Source organism: Malania oleifera, chromosome 6, assembly GCF_029873635.1.
Source record: "Malania oleifera isolate guangnan ecotype guangnan chromosome 6, ASM2987363v1, whole genome shotgun sequence".
Classification (NCBI taxonomy): domain Eukaryota; kingdom Viridiplantae; phylum Streptophyta; class Magnoliopsida; order Santalales; family Ximeniaceae; genus Malania; species Malania oleifera.
The window spans coordinates 54,236,434-54,253,225 of NC_080422.1; the positions used below are offsets into that span (position 1 = coordinate 54,236,434).

A 16,792-nucleotide genomic window follows, 5' to 3' on the forward strand; every position below is an offset into this window, starting at 1 on the left:
AAAATCACCTCCTCCAATTCATTCTTCAAAGATACCCTTTTCATCTCTTCCTCCCCCTAGAGAATACTATCTACTTCCTTCCTATCTAACTCAGCCAATTCTCCTAGAATACTGGCCTTTCTAAACCTTAAATCTCATAACACCTCCTTATTCCATTCTTTTAACTTCTCTTTTAACCTCTTCAATTTTTCATGACTCTGAAACCTTCCCATCCCCTCTCCTCATCCTCATTCCAAGAATTCCTAAGGGTTGCAAGGAATCATGATCCAACCACATATTTTCAAGCCTAAAAATAGTAGAAGCCCAAGAAACCTTCCTCGATTCCAACATGATAAGAAAGTGGTTAGAAATGGGCATAGGTAAAATGGATTGAGAGAGATTAGGGAACTCATCCTCCCACTCCGTGCAAAAAAGGAATCTATCGAACCCACTTGCCACCAATCTAGCACCTCCCACTGACCACAAAAAGTTAGAATTATCAAAGGGAAGATCTCTCAAAACACAGTCCCTAGTAAGGGAATCAAAACTTTGAATAGTAGCAATAAATCTATCACACCCTTTCTTCTCTTGGGGAAACCACACAGGATTAAAATCACCTCCCGCTATCCAAGTAGGAGCACAAAAGCCAAACACATAACAAAGATCATCCCAAAAAGAGCTCCAAAGGATTAGTATAGAAGGACCATGCACTGATGATGCCCACCATAGGCCTTGGCCTTTCACTTCTACTACGATGGAATGAGAGAAAAAGGCTGCTAGACTATCCACTTTAACAATAACGCAAGTATCCCACAACACCAAAATACCACCTGCTGACCCCCAAGAAGGTACAAAGGCCCAATCCTCATTACATCCTTCCCAAATCCCTCTAACAACCCCCCATCAACATTCTCACGCTTAGTCTCCTAAATCAAAACAATATTAGGAGAATATCTAAGTAAGAGCTCTTCGATTAGCCTTATTTTTCTAAAGTATCCTAGACCTCTAACATTCCAACAAACATTTTTCATAAATTTACTCGTTTACCTCCCTTCTCAACTCTCCCTTCCCTCCCCCATAATTGATAGAAGAAACTAAATTCTTATGTTCTTTCGAAACCTTCTTCTTTTTTCACTCAATATTCTAGGTCTCGCTACAATTTCACCTAGGTCCCAACAAGACTAACTAGTTTCAAGCCCAGGTCCTCAAGGAATTTATTTGGATCTACAATGTCTCTCTCACTACCCCCCCCCCCCCAGGCCAATACCAGAAGCGCTACCCCAATAGAACCCTCCCTGTGAAATAAAGTGTCAAGAAAAAAAAAACAAGAATTGAAAAGAAGGGGAAGAATACCTTTTTTTCCAAATTTGGACAAATTCAAACTGACCATAGGGATAGCTACCACTCCATCAATAACCCCGAATCCATTTACAGAAAGAATATCAACAAAGTCCACTGTGTCTGAGTTAGGCTTAGGCACAGGGGGCAAAGACCCCTTATCAATCAATTCTTTCATCTGGTTTAAGTTGTGTTTAATGTCATTTGTACCCCCTTGCACATTTTCAAAAAAAAATTGAGCACACTCTTCCCTATATAGTTGTATACTTTATGTGTTGTCATCACCTTGCCCCAAGTCTTCCACTCTCTCACCTTTGAAAAATTCCTTTGTAAGTTGTTCCAAGGTATCCTCATCATACAAATCTAAATCAGCTCTCAACTAATCCACCAAAAATTCCTTCTTAAAATGCCAAAAGCTGCTCGAGTCATCTTCCATATTAGAGACCACCTCTTCACCACCAGTTATCAAATTATCTTCAACTTTCCGCCCATCACCACCTTTGACTACTTCACCTTTCCCTCCCCCTAAGTTTGATGTAGAAACTACGCCACCTCTGCTATCGGGAATTTTCAACTCCCTTCTAGATTCCCCATCGGCTACGCTAAGGGATAAGAGATAGTCGTGGGTCGATAACGTTCTAAGCATTCCTTAGATTCTCCTCCATCACCTTTAAGTATCTCGAACATTGTGCCTTTAAATCCTCCCCCTTCAATTTACCTTGAGAGCTTTGCCCGACCTCCCTTTCTAACTTCCCCCCCAATTCCAATCCACCAAGCTTACCCATTTGGCTACTAGAAAAGGGACCTAAATCAATAAATCTCCTTTCCTTAGAACCAAAAGGTCTCAGATCCCCCTAATGAATAGCATAGCCATAGTATTTTTACCCCTTTCAACCCATTTGCTAACAACCCTTCTCGGCCCATTATATATAGGCCCAATCCCCATTACCAACGTTTGAAAAGGAGTTGCTTCCAAATTGCGCGGAAGCTCTCCTTCCCTTTACCAAAAAATCTCTAACAACTTCGATGAACAAGAGGTTATCCAAGAGCCTTTGAAAAACATTTTGCTTCTCCAACTTCTGCTCACGATGAATGGTGTCCATGGAGCCACAATATGAACAACTCATGCTACGGGTATCTTTAGACAACTTCAAAAATGTTTCTAGAAACTTATGCCATCCTTCATTCTGATTATCTTTTGGGGCACAGAGTGCTTGCCTTTGACGTCCAAGAGAATGCTTCTCGATACAGATAACCTAACCTTCTCATTCCTCCTCTAGTCTATTGAAATCATGCCTCCTCTTCTAAAAATAGCATCCCCCCAATGCCCAGTTGCTGCACCTGGAGGACCCAAACAAATCACCCCCAAGGCTGTCAAAATCCATAAAAAGATATAAATGAGAAGAATCTCCCTACAATTTCAGAAAGTATGAATGTTGTACTATCCAAGCAATTAGCATTAAAAGTTTTCCTCACAATCTTCACAATAGAATGTCCACTCATGTCAATTCCATCCCCCATAACCACATAGACTATAAAGCAAGAAGAAAGCGTCTATCAATAGATGGAAGAACGCGACCAGACATAAAGAAATCAAATAGCAAACGAACAGTAATCAATTATCGAACCACAGCCAGTAGACAACTATCAAAATCAGCAAGCACAAACAAACACAAGTCTTCCCTATACTCATAAACATGATAATACCCCCAAGTATTTCCTATACTGGTAGTCAAAAACATGTTCTCCTTCCCTTTACCAAAAAATCTCTGACAACTTCGGCGAATAAGAGGTTATCCAAGAGCTTTTGAAAAACATTCTACTTCTCCAACTTCTGCTCACGATGAATGGTGTCCATGGAGCCACAATATGCACAACTCATGCTACGATATCCTTCAAGGTCAATAGACAACTTCAAAAATGTTTCTAGAAACTTATGCCAACCTTCATTCTAATTATCTTCTAGGGCACAGAGTGCTTGCCTTTGACATCCAAGAGAATGCTTCTTGATATAGATAACCTACCCTTCTCATTCCTCCTCTAGTTTATTGAAATCATGCCTCCTTCTCTTCTAAAGATAGCATCCCCCCAATGCCCAGTTGCTGCACCTAGAGGACCCAAACAATTCACCCCCAAGGCTCTCAAAATCCATAAAAAGATAAAAATGAGAAGAATCACCCTGCAATTTTAGAAAGTATGAATGTTGTACTATCCAAGCAATTAACATTAAAAGTTTTCCTCTCAATCTTCACAGTAGAATGTCCACTCATGTCAATTCAAGAAAGGGTGAATTTGCCTTACTTGCCCAAAAATAGGGATATTCAGCCTTGTAAATATATAAACACAAACATCATTTTTTTGTCTCGAAAATTATCTTACTTGCAAAAAACAGAGGACGCTCAGCATTGTAATACTAATAAATAATTACATTCGGCATTTTTTTTATACTATCTCATTTTCCAAAAAGGCTATAAATAATGAAAGACACAGTCAGTGATTTTCTGAAACTTGATGCATTTGTTTCATTTGCAAAAAGGTTTTAAAAAGAATACTATCACGAAGACATAAACATAGGATGTTCTTTAAGCAGCAAAACCTTGCTGGTTAAAGACATCAGAAATGCAGGAAACGTTCTGCAACATAAGTTCTAACTTCTTTTTCTTCTTTACAATTTGTTTATCTTACGCAACTTATATGAACTTGCATCATTCACCGGTTCAACAAATCCTAACCCTACCAACAACACAGACCATAACACAACTATTTTCAAACAGTCTTTGTTAGATAGGGGCAAAGGGCTTCATCAAGCACTATAGATGCACATAAGAAACCCTAACCTCTTCAAACGAGTTAAAATGCGGCCGCCGTTGTTGAGCTGCAGTGGCGATTGGAGGAAGTAAAGCCCGGACTGAGCGCCAATGGCGCTTGCAGAGGTAGACGAGAGGGGGTTCCTTTCCGGCGGCATCCAAAATCCAACTCGTGGACGGCTTGTTTTCAGCTAGTTGCTAACGTGGGCTCCACCAAATCACCCACTGTGCCATCAAATTATCCATTTTTTTTCTCTACATATTATCATTTATCCTCTCAGCCGCCGTTGCTAATTTATACTTTTTCACGCGCACGCGAGGAAGGGTGGGAAATATTAAGTCTTTCTACTATAAAATGATGCAGAAATTAATAATAAAATAAATAGAATCGAGCAAAAAAATAAATGAAGACAAGATTAAATTTACATGGTTCGGCTATGTCTATTCTACAGGCGGATAGAATCAAAATCTCACTATCACGGGAAGAATTAAAAAATAATATGAAATATGTCTTGTACAAGATATCTCTTTATCTCTCCTCTTTTTTTCCCCTTTCTATATGCTCCTCACTTCAAGTATGCAATATGTCCATATAAGCATGCTATATGTATGTGTATACAAATGAGAGGGAGGGGATGCCCTTTTATAGGGTAATAAGAATGGAAGATGAAGGGGTGGAAGATGAATTAGTGCAGACATATAAAGCAGGCTTATAGGGATATGAATTAGTGTGTATATATATATATAGGATAAATTCATAGGGGCATGGATTAGAATAGATATATTGGGTAGGTTCATGGGAGACATCCACCTATATTTCATAACACTCCCCCTTAGATGTCACCCATATATTAACTCCTTCTGTTAAAATCTTTAAGGTGTCTCACTCCGATAAAATGAACTAATTTCTTTAATGTTGTAGTAGGCAAAGCTTTAGTGAACAAATCTACAAGATTATCACTTGATCGGATCTGTAAACATCTATATCGCCATTCTTTTAGAGTTCATGCGTATAGAAGAATTTTGGAGAGATATATTTTGTTCTGTCATCCTTTAGGTATCCTTCTCTCAATTGAGTTATACATGTTGTTATCTTCACATAAAACTGTTGGAATATCATTGATTGATTAAAAACTACAATTTTCTTGGATATGAGGAATTATTGATCTGAGACACACCATTCTCTACTAGTTTCATGGATAGCTAGTATTTCTGAATGATTGGAGGATATTATTGTAATTGTTTGTTTTGCTAGTTTCCAAGATATAACAGTTTTTCCATAAAAAAATACATATCCAATTTGAGATTTAGTATTGTGAGAATCAGATAGATAATCCTATAACGCCCCGAAACAAACACACCTCTGATGCCACATCTGTAACGTATCTTTGATACGATAATTGTAACTACTCGAAACCTAGTGGGGTCCAAGGTACACCTTCCCCTATCAATATTTAAAACAAATAGGGTAAACACAATAAATCTCAAATACCATACCAGAGTACAAAAACCATCACCATTATTACATAGGTATCTCCCCAAAAACAATTTTACATCCCAAGTTACACAAAAGCATAACTAGTTCAATTTCATATAAACACTTACCCTAACTCTACTATCTACACCCCGCTCTATAGCTCCTAAGCCTGATTTCCTATTTGCCCTAAAATGTGAAAATATTTATTGGGGTGAGACACTTCTCAGTAAAATGGAATAGATTATTATCAGTGTGTGATTAACATGAGTTTTTGTGTAAGCAAATATATCCATTTATTTAACTTTAACTGAAAAGGCATTTCTAAACTATACCCACATCAGTATAGTTGAAAATACATATTTTCCTTCAGTTAATAACTTCGGCTCAATAAAGCCCCAAATATTTAAATATATAAATCTACAATTATGTCTAAAAGGACCTCTCATTCTGGACTAACGACATATTTAACTCCTATGATGAGTTGTGCGGTCCAAAGACTCGACTTAACCTTGGCTGGCCTACCAACAAGCTAAGTCAAAGTATCTCGTCTGTAAATCCGATTTGACTATCGCAACTTGGTTTAGACTCCAGGAGGATACAACAACTATTTGCGGCCAAATCGACTATCCCATGGCCTACACTTCCACAACAGTGTGGCTGCACTGATTTTCCCACTAACTACGGTACCAAGCATCCACAGGTCCATCAAGGTTCTTAGAACATACATTGCAATTTACATAAATAAAACAAATAACATGCTCATAATTCTCAACGCATAATTCGCAAATAATTCCTCCCCATCGTTCTCAATACATAAATTTCTCAACAATCACATGATCAGTATTTCACTGTGAAATTCACAATCTTTGCCTTATTCTCAGCATTTCAAGAACTCAGTATAAACCACAGTTTTTGTCATATAATACCATAACAATTCTCATTGTAACGACCCAAAAAATAAATAAATAAATAAATAAAATAAAAAATTATTAATTAAAAAAAATATTATTATTATTATTAATTAATTATTATTAAGAAAATTAATTAAATTAATAAATTTAAGGATTTTGGATATATATATATATATATATAAAAGTATATATGTAAGTATATATATATAAAAGTATATATAAGTAAGTATATATAAGTGTATATATATATATATATATATATATATATATATATTAAAGAATGGGTCAAGGAGAAAGAAAGGATAAAGGAAAGAAGAAAAAAAACAAGAGAAAAGAAAAGAAAAAAAAAACGAAAACTTAGTGTGTGAGTTTTCTCGCTGGAACAAAACAGAAGGAAAGAAGGAAAGAGGAGAAAAAAAAATTCACGCGCACAGAACAGATAAGAAAGGAAAGAAAGAAAGAGAAAGAAAAAAAATTAAATATATTCTCTCACTCTCCACTCCTCTTTCTTCTACTATTTTACGGTCGATTCTCGCCCAATTGGAAATCCAAAGATATCACCGAACTCCATTCTTCGCCACCGACATATCTACCGAAGTGGATTTGTTGTAGGAGTAACGTGGGAATATCTCGTGGGGTAAGCCAAATTCTCATTCTTATCTCAATTTGTCCTAAATTTTAAGCCAAATGGGTGATCGGACACCACCACGAGAATTTAGGGATGATTCTCTACAAGTCTAGCAGAGTGAAATTCTCGTGGGGTTATTGTAGAAATAGTCCAAAATTAGGATAAATGTGTTATTTAGAAATTAATTATCATTTAATTATTATAAATTAGGAAATGTTAAAATAATATTTTATTGGGGTTGATTTGATTGAATCAGGGTTCGGGTGAGCGTCGCGGGTATAAGTTTGGGAGCCCTGCAAGCGTAATTCAGGGAATCAGGTAAGGGGGAATAAAATTATATCAGTATTTTATTAAAGTGAACCAATTATTTACAAGCATACGAAATTTATTATTTATTTATATGATTTTCAGAATAGTTTGATTACTGGAAAAAAAAATGATTATTTGGTTTACGGTTATATTTGGGATAATTGTTTATGATATTAAATTCGTGTGACATGGGAGTAATTTTCCTAATAAATTGGATATGAATTACTGTGGTATTTGGGTTTGTATGTGGGGGTGTTTGAAATGATTATGATAAGATGAATGAGTTGTTATGTTTGATTCCTGTGTGGAAATGATTTAATGCGTTTGTGTGAACTAACTGTGTGGTTATTCGTATGCATCTCAATATAACGTTGGCATGAGGAGGTTGTTATATTGCCTATATATAAATGATGATGTGACGTTGGCAGGTCGAGGAGCTCGTCATATCGTTATTTATATGGGGTAGGACATTGGCAGGTCGAGGAGCTTGTTCTACTGATGTATGACGGGTAGGTCATGGGGATTGGATACTGGTGAATAATGGCGCCTGTGTGGGCCATGTTATATACCCTGTGTGGGTAGTGGTGCCTGTGTGGGCCACGTTATATCCTGTGTGGATAATGGCGCCTGTGTGGGCCATGTTATGTACCCTGTGCGGTTAGTGGTACCTGTGTGGGCCATGTGTAGATAAGAAGTACGTAGGTGCCTGTGTGGGCCACGTACTGACATGTACGCAGTTGCTCTGTGTGGGCCACGTACTGAGGACATTGGAAGATGAAGTATGAGATGCATGATTCCTGTGTGGATATGTTGTGTGCATGTGAATTTAATTATAGCATAAAAATAATGGTATAGCATATTGTGAATGCATGTGTGTGCATGCGGCGAGGTAAACATACCACCGGGAGCTTGCTGAGAAAGGCGAGTGCTCTGTTAGGTAGTTTCTTGGTATCAGTGCAAAGGGATGCTACTTGTACGGGCGGGTAGACATCCCGATCCTCGGAAACCTTCGCCTTTAAAATAATAATTATCTGTGGACTAGCGGTAAGATAATACTTCACCTAAGGGCTTACTGAGTAAGGTGAGTGCTCTGGTAAGTAGTTTTTAGTACCAGAGCAGAGGGAAGCTACTTGTATGGGCGGGTAATCTTCCCTATCCTTGGGGACTTTCGCTTGCATAAAAATTATATACTTGTGCATATTGAATGTGTGTGTGATATTGGATGTCGGGAATGTTATTAATGGTACATTTTCTCAGTTGTTATTGATGTTATATAAGAAGTAGTTTATTTTGAGTTATAAATATTAAAACTCATTTGTCACACACTGTTATAATTTATTCCACCCTTACTGAGAAGTGTCTCACCCTAGTGGATTAACAATTTTTCAGGTTCTTCTGGAGACCGGGTTTGAAGGCCTAGGCTGGGACTGTTTGTGATAGTTTCTTTTTGGGGTATTGTGAGATACTAATATATGTATAGATATATTTGTACGGAATTACGTTTTAAATGCTGGTTGTGGATACAGTTATTTGGATGTTATAGTGTTGATTTTTGGTTGTTATATAGAACTCTGGTATTTATTTGAGGTTATTTATTCATGTGCCGCTGCGTGTATGTTAATTATGGTATCAGATACAGGTGATTGAAACACCTGGCACTCGGGCCCCACTTGGCGGGTCGGGACGTCACACTCATAGGTTTTATTATGCAATAAAACAAGGCATTCTCATGCCACACTTATTTGAATGTTAAAACAAAATATAATCGGTATAGTTTGCTGAAAATAAAGGTATGATCACCTCCACAGTTTAATGCAACTCCAAATATATGTTTTACAAGAAAAAGGAGATGATCGCCCTACTCACTTTAACTTTTCTCAAATACTTGTATAATAGCAAAAATCATCCACATATTCAAGTTTAATTGGTTCAATTTCCATAATATACTGACATAATATATTTCCCTTACCTAATACCGAAGATAGACTTACCACGTTCCTGAAACTGAGCCTACAACTTTCGGGAAACGGAACTTGAGTTTCCTTAAACTTGGCCGAGAATAGAGAAACAATCGGAGAAGAGAGAGAGAGAGAGGATCGGAGAGTGGGAGTGGAGACCCGGGAGAGCTTAGGAGAGAGAGAGACATGAGAGAGTGAGAATGGAGAGATAGAGAGCCCAACACCCTAATTTGAGAGAGAGAGAGAGATGAGAGTATTTTTTTTAAAAACGTAAGATCCTCCCCACTTAAAGACCCTCGGCCGCCTGAAATGGTCGACGATTTTCTTGAAACCGTCAATGGTTTGGTCTCCTACCAAACCAATTTTTCTGTGTTCTTACATAAAGGCTCTTGGTTATCTAAAACAGTCGACAGTTTCCCTGAGCTCCCTGAAACCGTTGATGATTTGGTATTGTACCAAACCACTTATTATTATTATTATTATTATTATTATTATTATTATTATTATTATTATTATTATTATTATTATTATTATTATTATATTCCGAGTCCTTACATCCTCCCCTCCTTATAAAAATTTCATCCTCGAAATTTGCTAATCAAGATTCAACCCAAACTCTAGAATTCCTTTAAATGGTAATCTAACTTTACAGAAAAGCCGATAGCCACCCACATAGCGGTCCCGTCCCAAGTTTATTAATAACCCATGCTTATGGCGGAGGAATACCATGGTTACATACCAGGCTTTTAGGAGATTACAATAACCAACCAAAACTGTCCCAAAACCAACTATAACAAAAACCAAAATCGACAAATTAAAATTGATAAAACCTAATTAAACAACTTAAATGTGACAACCCGAATAAAAATGGAATTTAAATAATAAAGAGGAAAGGAAATTATCTAATGACTCGTTGACGAAGTCAGGATTCGTCGACGAGGGTAGAAGAGAATTCGTTGACGAAGACTGAATTTCGTTTACGAGGAAATACCGAGAGAGGCTTTGACCCAATTGAATTTCATCGAGGAACTCGAGGAGCAGATCAGACAAAAATACCCGCAATCGTTCCAGGAAGATCAAATGTAATTAAGAAATGTGAGTAATATGTAATGTTTCTTTTGTAGGTACATGTAATATTCTAGTAGTAAGAGGTATTTTAGTTTTGGGGGAAATTTTCTTTTGGTATATGTATTCTCCCAGGACTTGAGATGTAACCACAGTATTCCTCCGCCATAAGTGAGGGTAAGTAATAAAATTCCTCCGCCATAAGGGATGATGAATTATATAAATAGTAAATTTCGAGGATGAACTTTTATAAGGAGGGGAGAATGTGACAACCCGAATAAAAATGAAATTTAAATAATAAAGAGGAAAGGAAATTATCAGAGGACTCGTCGATGAAGTCAGGATTCATCGACGAGGGTAGAAGAGAATTCGTCAACGAAGACTGAATTTCATTGACGAGGAAATACTGAGAGAGGTTTTGAGCCGACTGAATTTCGTCGACGAGGACTGAATTTCAACAACGAAATTATTAAAGGATTTGTCGACGAATTACGTGGCTCGTCGACGAATCCCCTGTTCTATAAATATCAAAATCCAAATTTTTAACTTCACTATTAAGCAACCTCTCTTCTCTCTCTCTCTCTCTCTCATCGATTTTGGGCCTGATTTATGCCGGTTCGACAATCTGAAGCCACCACGACGTTCTTGGGGAAGTTCTCTCCAAATCTGACGGAGCGAATCGTTGGTGAAAACAAGTTGAAAATCATCCCTGAGTTGAGGTAAGACTTTTTAAGTCAAATTTGGTCTTACGGTAGTTATAGGAAATGATATATGCATGAAAATATTGAAATTTAATATTGGGAGTTTTCATTTTTTAGGGTATTAATTAGGAAATCCTGCAAGTTTGAGACTAGAGTTTATAGGGGTTTTTCTCAGTAGTCAGGTAAGGGAATAAACTAAAGCAGTCATTTTTATGCAAATTATTATTATTTATGAGAAAAGTTATTTTCTGAAAAGCATGTATTATACCTATAGATTACGAAGGAAATATACGTTTGAGAAAAATGTTGCTAATATGTTGAAACGTGTATATATGTATGAGATGTCAGAAATTATGATTTTTAGAATGCAATGTAAAGTTTTATACAACAAATGTGTGGCATGAATATTATTTTACGTGAAGAAATATTATGATATGATAATGATATGAACGTAGTATGGTTTGAGAAATTATGAAAGTATATAGTACCTTATGATGTTGAAATGTATGATAAATTGATTATTTTCAGAATGATATGTATGAAATATTCAGCACGAGGTCGTAATTATGAAATTTTTGGCACGAGACCGTATTTATGATTTTGGCGCAAGGTCGTATTTATGATTTTGGCATGAGGCCATATTTATTTATGATTTCGGCGTGAGGTCATATTTATGATTTCAGCGCGAGGCTGTATTTATATATGATTTTGGCGCGATGCCGTATTTATGAGACGATCGACACGAGGGCGTATTTATGAAATGTTCGGCGCAAGGCCATATTTATGAAATTATGAAAGATACTAAACAAACCTATACCCAAAGATTCAAGCAACCACATAACCTGTCAAAGTTACCTGACTTAACATTAAGCCTCGTTGAATAAGTGTGGGTACCTCTGACATATCTCCTTTTCTAACTCCCATGAAACTTCCTCAACTGCATGATTACACTAGAGTACTTTTACCAATGAAATCTTTTTGGTTCGTAGCTCCTGACCCTTCCTGTCTAGAATCTGAATTGGCACTTCCTTATATGATAAGGTATCCTTGACTTCCAACGCCTCACAACTTATCATATGCGACGGATTTGGAATGTTCTTTTTTCAGCATGGACCCATGAAACATGTAATGAATCTTAGATAACACCTAGGGTAATGCTATTCTGTAAGCAACTAGACAAATCCTCTCCAGTACCTCGAATGGCTTGATATACCTAGTGCTTAGCTTACCCTTCTTTCCAAATCTCATAACCCCCTTCATTTGAGCAATCCTCAAAAATATCATATCCCCTACATCAAACTCTAGCTCTTATCCGCGAGTATCAGCATAACTCTTCTGCCGACTCTAAACTATTTTAATTTTATCCCGGATGAGTTTGATTTTCTCTGAAGTCTACTGTATAATCTCTAGTCCCAAAATTCACCGTTCACCAACCTCATCCCAATATAATAGAGATCGGTACTTCCGACCATATAACGCTTCATATGATGCAATCTCAACTGGCCTAATAGCTATTGTTGTAGGCGAATTCAACCAATGGCAGATACTGAATGCAACTTCCTCCGAAATCCAACACACATGCCCACAACATATCTTCCAATATATGAATTGTTCACTCTAACTGTCCATCAGTATAGGGGTGAAATTTGGTGCTAAAGGTGAGTTGAGACCCCAAGGCTTTTTGCAAACTCTTCCAAAATTGGGAGGTGAACCGTGGGTCTCGATCTGATATGATGGACACTGGTACGCCGTGCAATCTAACTATCTCTTGAACATACAACTCTGCTAGTCTATTCATGGAGTAGTTAACTTTGATTGGAACAAAATGAGCAACTTTCGTTAGACGGTCAACAACTACCCAAATGATGTTTTGCCCATGCAGCGTTGATGGCAACCCATTTACAAAATCTATGGAAATGTGCTCCCACTTCTACTCAGGAATATGGAGTGGCTGCAATGGTCTTATCGGTCTCTGTTGTTCAGCCTTCACTTGCTGACATGTAAGACACTGCTCCACGAATCGGGTAATCTCCCTCTTCATGTTGTTCCACCAAAAAGATTCCCGCAAATTCCGATACATCTTGGTGCTTCCTGGATGCACTGTATAAAGAGAGCGATGAGCTTCATCCAGAATTGTTCATTTAATATATGCATCATTTGGTACACATAATATGGTGTGAAACCTCAACACCTCATTATTTGAGATGTTAAAATTTGTCCTCAATCCACTCTGAACTTTACCCATAATCTTTACTAACTTTGAATCTTTCATCTATGCGACCTTAATCTTTTCCAGCAAGGTCAGTTGGATTACAAGGTTAGCGATGAAAGCCTGATGATTCTCTTCTACTATCTCCACACCAAATCTTTCCAGATTCATCTTGATTTGATATTGAGTCACCATTGTTGAGACTGACGCATTCCCTGACTTTCGACTTAACGCATCAGCGACCACATTGGCTTTCTCTGGTGGTAGTTGATGGTACAATCAAAGTCCTTTATTAGTTCTAGCCATCTCCTTTGTCTCATATTCAGTTCCTTTTGCATGAAAAAGTACTTAAGGCTTTTATGGTCCATAAAAATCTCACTCCTTTCACCACACAAGTAGTGTCTCTAGATTTTCAATGCAAAAACCACTTCCGTTAATTCCAAATCGTGCATTAGATAATTCTTCTCGTACTCTTTGACTTGCCGAGAAGAATATGCCACAGACTTCCCTTGTTGCATTAACACGCACCCAAGCCCTTTCTGAGACGCATCACTGTAAATCACAAAACCACCCTCTCTAGATGGAATAGTCAGGACCGAAGCAGTGACAAGTCATTGTTTTAATTCCATGAAGCTTTGCTCACATTCGTCTGTCCACTCATACCTCGCATTCTTTCTTGTTAACTTTGTCAGAGGACTTGACAATTTAGAAAACCCCTCCACGAATCGGCGATAATACCTTGCCAAACCTAAGAAACTTTTGACCTCGTGAACATTTCTCAGTCTCGCCCAATCCACTACAGCCTCTATCTTACTTGGGTGCACAAAAATACCACCCCTGGATATCACATGTCCTAAAAATGCAACTTTCTTTAGCCAGAACTCATAATTCTTGAATTTCGCATAAAACTTCCTTTCTCTTAGTACCTGAAGTACCAATCTCAAATGATTCTCATGCTACTTAGGACTCTTTAAATAAACTAAAATGTCATTAATGAATACCACCACAAACTAATCCAAATTTTCATGGAAGACCCTATTCATCAAGTCCATAAATGTAGCAGGAGCATTAGTCAGTCGGAATGACATAACTAAGAATTCATAGTGACTATATCTAGTTCAGAATGCAGTCTTTGGAACATCCTCTGATTTGACTTTCACTTGATAAATACCCGGATCGGAGATCGATCTTAGAGAAGACTTGTGTTCCCTAGAGTTGGTCAAATATATCATCTATCCGGGGTAGTGGGTACTTGTTCTTGGTTGTCACCTTATATATTTCCCCATAATCGATACACATCCTCCTCGACCCATATTTCTTTTTAACAAAAAGAACTGGTGCTCCCCAAGGTGACACACTAGGTTTGATGAATCCCTTATCCACTAATTCCTATAACTGCTCCTTCAATTCCTTCAATTCTGCCGGAGTCATTTTGTATGGAGCCTTATTGGTGTCATTTCTGGAAGTAGATCAATAACAAACTCAACTTCACGATCGGGAGGCAACCCAAGTAAGTCTTCCGGAAACACATTCGAGAATTCCCTCACTACTGGGATATCCTCCAGCTTTAGTCCCTTCATTGGTGTTTCCTTCACATACGCTAGGTACCCTTAACATCCATCTAAGAGTAGCCTTTTTTCCTGAATAGCTGATAGTATTTGTGGCGAGGAGTGCACGCATGACCCAACAAATTTATACTCCTACTCCCCAGGAGGTCTGAACACTACCTCCTTCCTGTGACAATTTCTACTAGCATAACTAGAGTCTAGCCAGTCCATCCCCAAAATCACATCAAATCCATACATGTCAAACACCACTAGATTAGCAGGTAGCATTCTCCCCTGAATCCCAATTGGATAGTCCTTAAGTACTTTTCTACATACCACTACGGTTCCCATCGATGTGACCATATATAGGTATGTATCTAACAGCTGAGTTCCCACCCCACAAATCTTGATATACCCCAGAGATATGAATGAATGTGTTGCTCATGAATCAAATAATACAATAGCTTTATTTGCAAAAATATAGATATTGTAACAACCTGCTTACTTTACTATATAATTAAACATAATCAATAAAGTGAACCCGAACCTGTGGATAGCGAGGTACACCTAACATACACAACGGAAACCTAAGCAACAGTAAATATAGATAACATCCATCAAACCATAAAATAAATAATGCCAGAGTTAACTACAATCCAAAATAATACTGTACTCAAACACAATCCCCAAAATATCCAAAAATATCTTTAGGATTCCACATCAAAATCTCCTAATCCTAGATCAAACTTACCCTTTTAGCAGGGTAGTACAACAGACTCAACGGCGGCCTTACTCCGTTGGTCTTTCTAGGTTTCCTGAAAATTATTTAATGTTAGGGGTGAGACACCTCTCAGTAAGGGAAAAATAAACTAAATATAGATATGTGGGAACATGAATATTTAATACTATTATAAATATACAGTACATTTTGCATACTAAAAAGCATTAATCATTTAATAACTACATAAACATATACTTTCATATTTCTAATAAGTCGTACTGTTTATGATCTTTCTAGTATAGCTAATAATACTAAAAATTTACCCAAGATGTATAGCTAACTGATGTCATGTATTACCCCCCAAGACGGGTTGCGCAGTCCGAAGGTGGGACCTGACAATGGTTGGCCGACCACTGCTGAGTCAAAAATGTTTGTAAGTACGATAGGCCCTCCACACCGTGGTCCGGACTGCTAGGTAGACATCAACATATCTACACTGAAAGCCACATCGACTATCCATCTCCTATCCCCTCTACTTGTAGGGGCGGTTAGCATAAGTTTGAAATATAATAATCTGATCTGTATAGCTACGGTACTGTGCTCCTGAAACTGAACTGAATTATCATTCAGGTTCTGATAACATATAATACATGATAATATACTTGTCTAACATAAATAGACTGATAGCATTTTCTGTAATAACATATATACATACGACCTTGCACCGATTTCTTTCATATTTGCGGCCTTGCGCTGAATGTTTATAAATACGGCATTGCACCGAAATCATACATAATATATGGCCTTGCGTCAGCTATCAATTACGGCATTGCGCCAAACATTTCATACATATTATTCTAAATAAATAATTTTTTTATCATGTATTTTGAAATCATAATTTACTGCAATATTTCATCATTTTTGAAAACATACTTTATTCGTAAAATTGCCATAACATAATACTTTTCACGTAAAATAACATTTATGCCACACAATGCTGAATAAAACCATACATTTTATTCTAAAATCGTATTTTCTAGCATTTCTTACTAATACATACATTTCAGTAACATAGGAGTATTTTTCCAAATATGCATTTTCTCAATAATATACAAATATAATACATGCTTTCCTTAACATAA

At 37.2% G+C, this 16,792-nt stretch overlaps 1 protein-coding gene across 2 annotated transcripts in view; it reads right to left on the minus strand.

Annotated features, from left to right (window-relative positions):
• LOC131158396 (large ribosomal subunit protein uL18c-like) overlaps nucleotides 1-4,419 on the minus strand; it is a 32,848-nt gene extending 28,429 nt beyond the window's left edge. Inside the window, exon 1 of one of the 2 annotated variants that reach the window (XM_058113242.1) lies at nucleotides 4,155-4,419. In XM_058113242.1, the coding sequence (XP_057969225.1) occupies nucleotides 4,155-4,282 (128 nt within the window). In that variant the 5' untranslated portion in view covers nucleotides 4,283-4,419. The remainder of the gene's footprint in view (nucleotides 1-4,154) is intronic. The other variant, XM_058113243.1, reaches the window with a different exon arrangement.
• Nucleotides 4,420-16,792: the final 12,373 nt, after the last annotated feature.